Source organism: Scylla paramamosain, chromosome 19 (genome assembly GCF_035594125.1).
Source record: "Scylla paramamosain isolate STU-SP2022 chromosome 19, ASM3559412v1, whole genome shotgun sequence".
In the NCBI taxonomy this organism is placed as follows: Eukaryota; Metazoa; Arthropoda; class Malacostraca; order Decapoda; family Portunidae; genus Scylla; species Scylla paramamosain.
Window position 1 is genome coordinate 10,037,145 of NC_087169.1, and position 13,577 is coordinate 10,050,721.

At 40.2% G+C, this 13,577-nt stretch overlaps 1 protein-coding gene across 8 annotated transcripts in view; it reads right to left on the reverse strand.

Moving 5' to 3' along the window:
* The window catches only part of LOC135109621 (DNA ligase 1-like), a 195,424-nt gene that overhangs the window by 140,756 nt on the left and 41,091 nt on the right, over nucleotides 1–13,577 (reverse strand). For 7 of the 8 annotated variants that reach the window (XM_064021053.1, XM_064021054.1, XM_064021057.1 and 4 more), the window contains exons 4-6: nucleotides 8,760–8,852; nucleotides 7,689–7,800; nucleotides 2,675–2,790 (exon numbers count right to left, since the gene is read on the reverse strand). In XM_064021053.1, the coding sequence (XP_063877123.1) occupies nucleotides 2,675–2,790; nucleotides 7,689–7,800; nucleotides 8,760–8,852 (321 nt within the window). Of the gene's footprint in view, nucleotides 1–2,674; nucleotides 2,791–7,688; nucleotides 7,801–8,759; nucleotides 8,853–13,577 lie in introns of those variants that run through there. The other variant, XM_064021052.1, reaches the window with a different exon arrangement.

The window sequence follows — 13,577 nt, forward strand, 5'->3', positions numbered from 1 at the left end:
CTCTCTCTCTCTCTCTCTCTCTCCCTACCCTCCTCCCTCTTCCTTTCCCTTGCCCCTTATCTCTGACAGATAAGGGGAAAGGAAGTTTGAGACAAGATGAAAGAGGAAGGGAGAGGAAAAGAAAAAAGGAGGGATGCTTCTCATAACCAAAGAATGAGAGTACATGGGGCAAGGAGGTGGAAGAAGGATGGAGGAGAATGGGAGGATGGGGGGAAAGTAGAAAGAATAATTATAAGCAGCAAGAGTGAGAAGTGAGCGGAGAATTAGAAAGAAAGAGGAAGCATTGAGAAATAAGTATTCTCTTTTCCTGTCCCGTACTCCTTTTCATTTTTCCTCCATCCATTTCCTTCACATTTATGCTCCCCCCATCCATTTTCATTCTCAATTAGTCTCATTCAACTTCACAATCCTCAGGATTGTTCTTATTCTCTCTCTCTCTCTCTCTCTCTCTCTCTCTCTCTCTCTCTCTCTCTCCTCTCTCTGAGAGAGAGAGAGAGAGAGAGAGAGAGAGAGAGAGAGAGAGAGAGAGAGAGAGAGAGAGAGAGAGAGAGAGAGAGAGAGAGAGAGAGAGAGAGAGAGAGAGAGAGAGAGAGAGAGAGAGAGAGAGAGAGAGAGGTTTTAGATGTGACATTAGTACTGCACAGCAACAGCACTGCATCATACCAGATGTGAGGACAAAATACACACACTTTTAGGGATATTGGTGGAACTTTTGCTATTGCATTAGACATATCAAAAGTTTTTGATAGAGTCTGATACAAAGTTTTCCAAGCTATTTTCCTACGGCTTCTATCTGTAACTTCATCTTACATTTCCTCTCTAATCGTTCTATTGCTGCTATGGTAAACGGTCACTGTTCCCCTAAGTCTATTAACAGTGATGTTCCTCAGGATTCTGCCCTGGCACACATCCTCTAACTGTTATTTGTCAATGGTTTTCTAAACTTCTTTTCCTATCTACTCCTGCAGTGAGGATACCACCTTGCACTTTTCAACATCTTTTCATAGACCTCCAACCCTTCTGGAAGTGAACAGTTCATGCAGGAAAGCCACAGAATGCCTGACTTCTGATCTCTCTAAAATTTCTGATTGGGGTAGAAAAAATTTAGCGTTGTTTAATGCCTCAAAAACTCAATTCCTCCATCTATCAACTTGATACAACCTTCCAGACAACCATCCCTTTTCAATGACATTCAACTGTCGCCCCCCCTTAACATATTCAATCAGTCCTTTACTTATAATCTAAACTGTAAACTTCACATCTCATCTGCAGCTAAAGCAGGTTCAATGAAGTTAGGCATTCTGTGTCAGCTTTGCCAGTTTTCTCCTCCCCTCACTCTAGCTGCTAACTCTGTACAGGGGCCTTATCTATCCATGTACAAAGTTTGCTTCACGTGTATGGGTGGGTGAGGGGGATCCACTCACACCACCACTTTAGAGGGGGTGGAATCAGATGATTTTCGTCTTCTGCCTTCAGCCTCTCTCTGACTGCCACAATGCTACAGCTTTTGCTATCTTCTGCCAGTATTTTCATGCTACGTACTCCTCTGATATTGCCAACTGCATGCCTCCATTCCTCCCATGGCCTTGCTGCACAAGACTTTCTTCTTTCTCTCACCCCTATTCTGTCCACCTCTCTAATGGAAGAGTTAACCAGTATTTTCATTCATCCCTTTCTCTGGTAAACTCTGGAACTCCCTGCCTGCTTCTGTATTTCCTCCTTCCTATGACTTGAACTCTTTCAAGCGGAAGGTTTCAAGATACTTGCCCTCTGTTTTTTATTATTCTATCTGACATCTCTATGGGAAAAGGCAATAACTGGGCCTTACTTTTTAAAATTTTTGTTGCCTTGGCCAGTGGCCCTCTTGCATAAAACACACACACACACACACACACACACACACACACACACACACACACACACACACACACACACACACACACACACTACAATTTTTTTTTTCAATAAATCATGAAATATACATATTTCTTCCCATAAAACATCCTTGTAAAACAGGGGTGCATCTTACGCAAAGATGTGTCTAATATGCCAGCAAATACAGTAAATGTTGTACAAACATTCTGGTTATTGTTGGGTTGGTGGTGGTGGTCGGTGTGTTGTGCGCACGGTGCATGTTCGTAATTTGCCAAGTTGGTAGCTAATCACCATTACTGCCATAAGGAGGTGAGTTGTTCAATTAGCAGCTTTTTTTTTTTTCTGAACCACAGTCAATATATCACAAATTTTAGTACTTTGTAGATGCCTTTGAAACATAATACTGCAATAAACTGAGGGTTCACTGTATTATCAAAAGTAAAATTTAAGTTTTCATCTTGTTTAAGAACACCAAAAGGAAATACTGATGGTAGAAATATAGAATTTTAAATACATAACCATACTGGCCTTCCCAAAAACAATAATGAGATAGAACCATACTGGCCTTGCCAAGAACAATAATGAGATAGAGTAAATATTACAAATGGTTCAAGACTTATATGGCAATTAATTTCCTAAACTTAACTAGGTTTTCTGGCAGTTTCTAAGTTTGTTTCTTGCCAACATATGACATGAATAGCCTCAATACCATAATGTAATATATCAAAGGTAACAATATCTTGTTAAGACCATTAAGAAGAAATAATAGTCATAATGGTAAACATCAAGAAAGTTTTACCATGGTGATGGATGCCTGAGCCCATCAGTGAGGTGGCTGGGAAACTGTTCAAGGTGGTGAACAATATAGCGTCGAAAATGTTCTCTCATTGACTGCCAGGTTCTCCTTGGACACACCTGGAACAGAGGAATTATACAGACAAAATTATGAGACAAGCACATATTTACTGGTGCACAAAGGCACTTTTTTTTTTTTTATGTAGGAAGGACACTGGCCAAGGGCAACAAAAATCTAATAAAAAAAAATGCCCACTGAAATGCCAGTCCCATAAAAGGCTCAAAGCAGTGGTCAAAAATTGATGAATAAGTGTCTTGAAACCTCCCTCTTGAAGGAATTCAAGTCATAGGAAGGTGGAAATACAGAAGCAGGCAGGGAGTTCCAGAGTTTACCAGAGAAAGGGATGAATGATTGAGAATACTGGTTAACTCTTGCATTAGAGAGGTGGACAGAATAGGGGTGAGAGAAAGAAGAAAGTCTTGTGCAGCGAGGCCGCGGAAGGAGGGGAGGCATGCAGTTAACAAGATCAGAAGAGCAGTTAGCATGAAAATAGCGGTAGAAGACAGCTAGATATGCAACATTGTGCTGGTGAGAGAGAGGCTGAAGACAGTCAGTTAGAGGAGAGGAGTTGATGAGACAAAAAGCTTTTGATTCCACCCTGTCTAGAAGAGCAGTATGAGTGGAACCCCCCCAGACATGTGAAGCATACTCCATACATGGATGGATAAGGCCCTTGTACAGAGTTAGCAGCTGGGGGGGGCGAGAAAAACTGGCGGAGATGTCTCAGAACACCTAACTTCATAGATGCTGTTTTAGCTAGAGATGAGATGTGAAGTTTCCAGTTCAGATTATAAGTAAAGGACAGACCGAGGATGTTCAGTGTAGAAGAGGGGGACAGTTGAGTGTCATTGAAGAAGAGGGGATAGTTGTCTGGAAGATTGTGTCGAGTTGATAGATGGAGGAATTGAATTTTTGAGGCATTGAACAATACCAAGTTTGCTCTGCCCCAATCAGAAATTTTAGAAAGATCAGAAGTCAGGCGTTCTGTGGCTTCCCTGCGTGATATGTTTACCTCCTGAAGGATTGGACGTCTATCAAGAGACATGGAAAAGTGCAGGGTGGTATCATCAGCGTAGGAGTGGATAGGACAATAAGTTTGGTTTAGAAGATCATTAATGAATAATAAGAAGAGAGTGGGTGACGGGACAGAACCCTGAGGAACACCACTGTTAATAGATTTAGGAGAAGAACAGTGACCATCTACCACAGCAGCAATAGAATGGTCAGAAAGGAAACATGAGATGAAGTTACAGAGAGAAGGATAGAAACCGTAGGAGGGTAGTTTGGAAATCAAAGCTTTGTGTCAGACTCTATCAAAAGCTTTTGATATGTCCAAGGCAACAGCAAAAGTTTCAAGAAGATCATTAATGAATAATAAGAGAGTGGGTGACAGGACAGAGCCCTGAGGAACACCACTGTTAATAGATTTAGGAGAAGAACAGTGACCGTCTACCACAGCAGCAATAGAATGGTCAGAAAGGAAACTTGAGATGAAGTTACAGAGAGAAGGATAGAAACTGTAGGAGGGTAGTTTGGAAATCAAAGCTTTGTGCCAGACTCTATCAAAAACTTTTGATATGTCCAAGGCAACAGCAAAAGTTTCACCAAAATCTCTAAAAGAGGATGACCAAGACTCAGTAAGGAAAGCCAGAAGATCACCAGTAGAGCGGCCTTGACGGAACCCATACTGGCGATCAGATAGAAGGTTGTGAAGTGATAGATGTTTAAGAATCTTCCTGTTGAGGATAGATTTAAAAACTTTAGATAGGCAGGAAATTAAAGCAATAGGACAGTAGTTTGAGGGATTAGAACTGTCACCCTTTTTAGGAACAGGTTGAATGTAGGCAAACTTCCAGCAAGAAGGAAAGGTAGATGTTGACAGACAGAGCTGAAAGAGTTTGGCTAGGCAAGGTGCAAGCACGGAGGCACAGTTTCGGAGAACAATGGGAGGGACCCAATCAGGTCCATAAGCCTTCCGAGGGTTTAGGCCAGCGAGGGCATGGAAAACATCATTGCGAAGAATTTTAATAGGTGGCATGAAGTAGTCAGAGGGTGGAGGAGAGGGAGGAACAAGCCCAGAATTATCCAAGGTAGAGTTCTTAGCAAAGGTTTGAGCAAAGAGTTCAGCTTTAGAAATAGATGTGATAGCAGTGGTGCCATCTGGTTGAAATAGAGGAGGGAAAGAAGAAGAAGCAAAGTTATTGGAGATATTTTTGGCTAGATGCCAGAAATCACGAGGGGAGTTAGATCTTGAAAGGTTTTGATATTTTCTGTTAATGAAGGAGTTTTTGGCTAGTTGGAGAACAGACTTGGCATGGTTCCGGGGCAGAAATATAAAGTGCATGAGATTCTGGTGATGGAAGGCTTAAGTACCTTTTGTGGGCCACCTCTCTATCATGTATAGCACGAGAACAAGCTGTGTTAAACCAAGGTTTAGAAGGTTTAGGACGAGAAAAAGAGTGAGGAATGTATGCCTCCATGCCAGACACTATCACCTCTGTTATGCACTCAGCACACAAAGACGGGTCTCTGACACGGAAGCAGTAGTCATTCCAAGGAAAATCAGCAAAATACCTCCTCAGGTCCCCCCAACTAGCAGAGGCAAAACGCCAGAGGCACCTTCGCTTAGGGGGGATCCTGAGGAGGGATTGGAGTGATAGGACAAGATAAAGATATGAGATTGTGATCGGAGGAGCCCAACGGAGAAGAAAGGGTGACAGCATAAGCAGAAGGATTAGAGGTCAGGAAAAGGTCAAGAATGTTGGGCATATCTCCAAGACGGTCAGGAATACGAGTAGGGTGTTGAACCAATTGCTCTAGGTCGTGGAGGATAGCAAAGTTGTACGCTAGTTCACCAGGATGGTCAGTGAAGGGAGAGGAAATCCAAAGCTGGTGGTGAACATTGAAGTCTCCAAGAATGGAGATCTCTGCAAAAGGGAAGAGGGTCAGAATATGCTCCACTTTGGAAGTTAAGTAGTCAAAGAATTTCTTATAGTCAGAGGAGTTAGGTGAGAGGTATACAGCACAGATAAATTTAGTATGAGAGTGACTCTGTAGTCATAGCCAGATGGTGGAAAACTCGGAAGATTCAAGAGCATGGGCACGAGAGCAGGTTAAGTCATTGCGCACATAAACGCAGCATCCAGCTTTGGATCGAAAATGAGGATAGAGGAAGTAGGAGGGAACAGAAAAGGGGATACTGTCAGTTGCCTCAGACACCTGAGTTTCAGTGAGGAAAAGAAGATGAGGTTTAGAAGAGGAGAGGTGGTGTTCTACAGATTGAAAATTAAATCTTAGACCACGAATGTTGCAGAAGTTAATGAAGAAAAAGTTGAGGGGGGTGTCAAGACACTTAGGGTCGTCGACAGAAAGGCAGTCCAACCTGGGGACATTTATGGTCCCCTCCCCAGATGGGGACTCCGAGGCTGGTGTAGGAGTCGCCATGATGATTTTAAAATTTTTGAGTGAAGGGTGTGTGTGTTATTAGGTGCTTGTAGTTTTGTGTGGAGAGGAAGAGAGTTGTCTTTAAAGGGCAGGCTGTGACTGCCCCCTTGTGTTGTGAGACACAGCTGGGTTTAATGATAAGTTCACAGCACCCCGTGAACAGCGCTTTAGACCTCACTGGGAGTAATTATCGTTTCGGCAGGTGTCTACTGCCTACTCCAGTAAACTTGGCAGGTGTCTACTGCCTCCTCCAAACTTGATGCAAGGAAAGTGAAAATGATGAGTAAAAAATCTTGAGACAAGTACTGTTACAACCACAGATTCTGCTGCCCCCCTCACAGCTGCCTTTAACTCGGCTAGCTTCCCTATATAATCTAGTGCGGCGTTCAACTGCAGGTCTATAGGGTCCTTCTGGTCTCCTGCAACCCTTAGACAGAGGATCATAACACCAGGTTTAGCCCCTCTCACAACTGCCACTACCTCAGGCCAATCTCCCTAAACCACCAGCTTTGTAGTTTATTGCAGGGCTCAAAATCACCTTTACAGGGTCTTTCTGGTCTCCTGTGGTAAGTTAAACAAATGAGGTCACCAACCTGTTTCACCTCCTACAAGTAAGGAAATATTGCAAATGCCAAACAACTCCAACCACCTAAGGAAGAAATGCAAGCCACATTCTAGGACATACGACATACAGCTACAAGGGACAACAACTATGAGGATGATAATATTCTATGAGCTACTGCCCTAACAAAACAACCAAACCAAACACTCATAGAATATTACATCTACCTGCTAAGCAGCATCATCTGCAGTCTCCCGGAGGACAGACCCAAACCCCCCAGAAATGGAAGGGCCCGAGGAGAGAGCAGATGCCACTGCACAGCACAGAAACTATAATCCTCTGGGTACAAAGCTCTCAACAAAACTCTGAATCTCAGTAAAATTTAATGGCACAAAAAGACACTATACAAAGCATAGGAAACCAAACAGGGATGGGTAAGGGGAAAACATCGTTACCACAAGTCTAACTTGGCACACCAGACTCAGCCAAAACCTTATGATTGGTGTGGTACCTACTTAAAAAGACAGGGACAGTACTGCCACTACCTCATATACAATACCATCTAATCCACACCCTCTAAACTGTACAAATATAGCCCTAGTCCATGCCAATACTCTTCCCTCACTTCACATCCCCTCAAGCTCACTCACTCTTCACTGACTGAACAAAGGAGGTAGCATCACCACACTGCAGTCCCTAACATGGGTAATGCACATGACAAAAGGCAAAGAGGAGTAATAAGAGAGGGATGTGACACACTGCTGCCTGCCTCATACTACTCATACAAGCTACAATGACATTATCTTAATTTTGCTTGCTGCACTTCCTTGAAGAGGCTGGTGTCAATCTAACTGGGTAGTGTACTGTATTGTTATTGTAAAAGATAATGCAAAAGAAAAGAAGAAAAAATAAACAGCAACAATATCTGAGCAAGGAATGTTAGTTACCTACCTCTTTTTCTTCAATTTCTTTCCATAATGCATTTCCATTCACCTTGTTGTACCCACTCGTTTTCTTAATGTACTGCAAAATTTTCACTCTCTCCTTGTGTGTGTAAGATTGTCTGTAACAACGAAAATATCATTAGTTCTAAATACTAAATAAATAATAGTCCTTCTTGAATATAAATAGCAAACGTCTTTCAGTAGAAGATGAATCATCAATGTACTTTGAGAAGAGGAATCCAAAAAGTGCAATAGGGATTGACTATCATGACAGCTGTAGATAGACAGGAAGAATGCAAAAGTTGTGATGGATATGTTTGAGGGCTCTGATTACAAATTTGGTTGTATTAATGAAGATAAATGACTGAAGCAAGTTTAGATAAATAAATGATGAGGAGAAAAGAGGCTTACAGTAAAAAGATTACATATGAAAAAATGAGATAATAGAAGCTAAATTAATAAAAAAAGACAACAAAATGGTGAATGTAAACCTAACTATCCAATAATCTGGACTGGCAATCCCACACATGGTGGCCCAGACAAAGCACCACACACTCATACACTTTGTCCTGTTGGCCCCTGGTAGAAAGGGATAGTCTCAAGAGCTTAGGCATAGCACAACCCAAGTTCCTTGAGTGTAGTAAGGTTGGGAATGTAAATAGAGATACAAATACTGAGATCTCTGAGATCTTTGAGAGGATATTGAATGGTGCCAGTCTCCAACTAGTGAGGAGCATTCTGGTTGTGGTTTTTGAGAGAGCCAAAGCAAAAAGGACTAACATGGCCACACACACCCTAGGCTCCCAATGGCTGAATACATATATATATATATATATATATATATATATATATATATATATATATATATATATATATATATATATATATATATATATATATATATATATATATATATATATATATATATATATATATAATTATTATCTTTTTATTTATTTATTTTACTTATTTATTTATTTATTTATTTATTTTCTATTTTATTTCATTTATTCATTATTTTTTTTGTCATATGCTATGAACTTGAACCATAGGAATAAAGAAGAATAAAGGAAGAAACCTGGATTTAGGATAGCTGTGCTGTATTAAGATATCATCATTGTAGAAAAGTTCATCATGAGGATCCACTTCAGGGACTCTTCTTGGTGGGCTCCTGTGGAAGAGAAGACAGATGGAATTAGGAAGATATATAACTATTCTTCAGTGTCAGTAAACTACATTTTACTCAAATGGGCATCAATGGATCCTAATGTACTTAATACACAAACACATTATTAGGCCTTATCCACCCTTGTATGGAGTACACTTCACATATCTGGGTGGGTTCCACTCTCACAGCTCTCTTGAACATAGTGGAATCAAAAGCTTTTTGCCTAATCAACTCCTCTTCTCTAACTGACAGTCTTCAGCCTCCCTCTCCTCATCACAAGGTTGCATCTCCTCCCTATTTTCTATCACTAATTTCATGTTAACTGCTCTTGCTAACTGCATGCTTCATCCCCTCCTGCAGCCTCACTGGATAAGACTATACTTTCTCTCACCCCAATTTTGTCCACCTGCCTAATGCAATAATTTACTAGCATTCTCAATCTTCCACCTCTTTCACTTGTAAACTCTGGAATTATCTAGCTTGCTTCTGTATTTCATTCTGCCTATGACAGACTGTTTCAAGAAAGAGGTTTGAAGTCACTTCTCCATGTAATATTTGACTTTGGTCTTTTTGGACTGTTTTCATAATCTGGCATTTTGTGTGCCCTTTTTTTTGCATTTTGTTGTCCTAGGCCAGACTCCTTGCATATAAAGAATAAATGAAGTAAAAAGTAATGTTCTGGACAAGATGATGACTAATGAAGTATAATAAAAAAATAAACTTTAGCACAGCAGATAGATTGAATGTTTAAAATAAATAAGAAGCATAGATAGTTGAAAGTTACCTTAAATGTGTTGTGCAATTGCAGTTTTTTCCATATCCACAAGTTCACCATCCACAAATTCTTAAATTTGTACATTTTCTCCTTATGACATATGGCAGTTGCAAAGAAGTTTTGTAACCAAACTTGCCATCTAAGAAATACTTTATTAAGTACACTTTGTATAAATTTTGTCACACACATACACATGCATACACAAGATCTGGGACTGGAGCCAAAGGTGGCAGATGGAATTTACTGGAAAGAAATGCAGTCCAATAGAATTTGGCAAGAGTGGCAAGAGACAGATGGGAGATTACTAATTGGGATGAAAGATTCAGCAAATGAACAGAAGAAACATTGGTGTAATTACTTTTGATAACCTCTCACCAGAGAAATACATAAACAAGATTAGGAGAGAAACCCATAACCTACTGAGAAACATAAGGACAGCATTTACACATCTTGATGAGGAAATTATAAAAAAAAATAAATAAATGATTGTGACCATGATACAAGAACACCCAAGATTGGAGTATGCAGCTACTTTCCCTTTCCTTCCTACTTTCTATTCACATCTACTTTCTCTTTTCCTCCTACTTTCTCCATCCTCATTTTCAATATAAAGCTGGATGTTGCGTTTATGTGCGCAACAACTTAACCTGCTCTCATGTCCATGATCTTGCATCTTTTGGGTTTTCCACCATCTGGCTATGACTACAGAGTCACTCTCAAACTAAATTTATCTGTGCTGTATATCTCTCACCTAACTCCTCTGACTATAAGAAATCCTTTGACTATTTAACTTCCAAAGTGGAGTGCATTCTGACTTTCTTCCCTTTTGCAGAGATCTCCATTCTTGGAGACTTCAAAGTTCATCACCAGCTTTGGCTTTCCTCTCCCTTCATTGACCATCCTGGTGAACTAGCCTTTAACTCTGCTATCATCCATGAACTAGAGCAATTGATGTAACACCTTACTCATATTTGTGACCATCTTGGAACTATGCCCAACATTCTAGACCTTTTCCTAACCTCTAATCCTTCTGCTTATGCAGTTACCCTCTCTTCTCCATTGGGCTCCTCAAATCACAATCTCATATCTCTATCTTGACCTACTACTCCAATCCCTCCTCAGGATCTCCCTAAGCAGAGGAGCCTCTGGTGTTTTGCCTCTGTTTGTCTGGGAGACCTGAGAAGTATTTTGCTGATTTTCCTTGGAATGACTACTGCTTCTGTGTCAGAGACCCATCTCTGTGTGCTGAACACATAACAGAGGAGATAGTGTCTGGCATGGAGGCATACATTCCTCACTCTTTTTCTTGACCTAAACCTTCCAACCCTTGGTTTAACACAGCCTGTTCTCGTGCTATACATGATAGAGAGGTGGCTCACAAAAGGTACTTGAGCCTTCCATCACCAGAATCTCATGCACTTTACATTTCTGCCCAGAAACACACCAATTCTGTTCTCCAACTAGTCAAAAAACTCCTTCATTAATAGAAAGTGTCAAAATCTTTCAAGATCTAACTCCCTTCATGACTTCTGGCATCTAGCCAAAAACATCTCCAATAACATTGCTTCTTCTTCTTTCCCTTCTTTAGTTCAACCAGATGGCACCACTGCTATCACATCTATCTCTAAAGCTGAACTCTTCACCCAGACCTTTACTAAAAATTCTACCTTGTACCTTGGACAATTCATGGCTTGTTACTCCCTCTCCTCCATCCTCTGCCTACTCGTACTTCATGCTACCTATTAAGATTCTTCGCAATGATGTTTTCCATGTCCTTGCTGGCCTAAACCCTCAGAAGGCTTATGGACCTGATGGGGCCCCTCCTATAATTCTCTGAAACTGCTCCTTCATGCTTGTGCCTTGCCTAGTCAAACTCTTTCAATTGTCTGTCTGTTAACACCTACCTTTCCTTCTTGCTGGAAGTTTGCCTATGTTCAACCTGTTCCTAAAAAGGGTGTCTGTTCTAATCCCTCAAACTACTGTCCTATTGCTTTTAATTTCCTGCCTATTTCTTTATTTTTTTTTAAATCTATCCTCAACAGGAAGATTCTTAAACATCTATCACTTCACAACCTTCTACCTATTCACCAGTATGGGTTCCATCAAGGATGGAACCCATACTGACTTTCCTTACTGAGTCTTGGTCATCCTCTTTTAGAGATTTTGGTGAAACTTTTGGTGTTGCCTTAGACATATCAAAAGCTTTTGATAGAGTCTGGCACAAAGCTTTGATTTCCAAACTACCCTCCTACAGCTTCTATCTTTCTCTATGTAACTTCATCTCAAGTTTCCTTTCTGACCGTTCTATTGCTGCTGTGGTAGACACTGTTCTTTTCCTACCACTCTTTTAAACAGGGTAGAATCAAAATCTTTTCATCTCATCAACTCTCTTCTAACTGACTGTCTTCAGCCTCTTTCTCATCACCGCAATGTTGCATCTCTTGCTATCTTCTACCGCTATTTTCATGCTAACTGCTCTTCTGATTTTGCTAACTGCATGCTTCCCCTTCCCCTACAGCCTTGCTGCACAAAACTTTCTCTTTTCTTTCACCCCTATTCTGTCCACCTGTGTCCACCTTTCTAATGCAGTAGTTAACCAGTATTCTCAGTCATTCATCCTTTTCTCTGGTAAACTCTGAACTCCCTGCCTGCTTCTGTATTTCCACCTTCCTATGACTTGAACTCCTTCAAGAGAGAGGTTTCAAGACACTTATCCTTCAGTTTTTGACTACTGCTTTGGACCCTATTTGGGGACCAGCATCTCTGAGGGCTTTTTTTTTATTGGATTTTTGTTGCCCTTGGCTGGTGTCCCTCCTACATAAAAAAAAAAAAAAAAAAATGCATCAAGAATTCTGTAAGACAACTGGAAGCAATACAAGGAGCAGCAACAAAGTTACCACAAAGTTTGAAGGATCTAATGTACAAAGAAAGACTGTCTAAATTTGGTCTTATATCACTGGTACAGAGAAGAGAGAAAGGTGATTTGATCACACTGTACAGAGTAATGACTGGAATGGAAAACTCTGATAGGGAGGACTTGGTGACTTAGGATACAAGAAGCTCAAGGGGACTCGATCAGAAAACTTAAAAAAGATGCTTGTAGAGAAGAGGTATTAAGAAAAATAGCTTCCCACATAGAACTATGGAGGTCTGGAATGATTTGGACAAAGGAGTCATTGATGCAAATACAATAAATGAATTTAAGACAAAGTTAGACAAAAATAGATATAGAGACAGATACCACAAGCATAGCTCTTTCCCTCCACATCACAACTAGGTAAATACAACTAGTTAAATACATATAACAAGATGTACAAGAGGACATACAAAAAAGATTTAGAAGAGTAGATGTCTCAATGACATCAAGAAATACAGTTGCCTGTACCAAAGCATTGATTTCTGGAATAGTTTAAGTAATGAGGTGGTTACAGCTGCTAGTGTGAGCAAATTTAAAGAGAAATTGGATAACCGCAGATATGGAGACAGGACAAATGAGCTTTAGCTTGGACCTTGTACAATACAACTAGATAAATACAAGTTTCAGTCGCTGTAGGCTAAGGTGATCTAGAAATCATGCTCTCTGCTGCTTTTACCCTCTCAACAAGGTAGCTGACTGACACACTCATAATGCTCTTGCCACTCGCATCAATTACCTCTAATATGATTTTTGGAAATTCAAAACAGAATGTAAAAATAATAATGTATCAAGATGTTACCCATTCAACAAAGTGTGGAAGCAGTTCACATAACACATGCATGTTTGTTAATACAGGTAAGGCATGTTGATAGCCGTATGGATACACTTATGCATATACTTTGTCATTTGTTTCTACAATTTTTCTGAAGGATTAATACTGGTATTACTGTTTTCACAGTAATATTTTTTTAAATCATCCCAGGGCAAAGCTAAGTAATAACTGATAATTAATTATTTACTAAATCTAAAAAAAAAT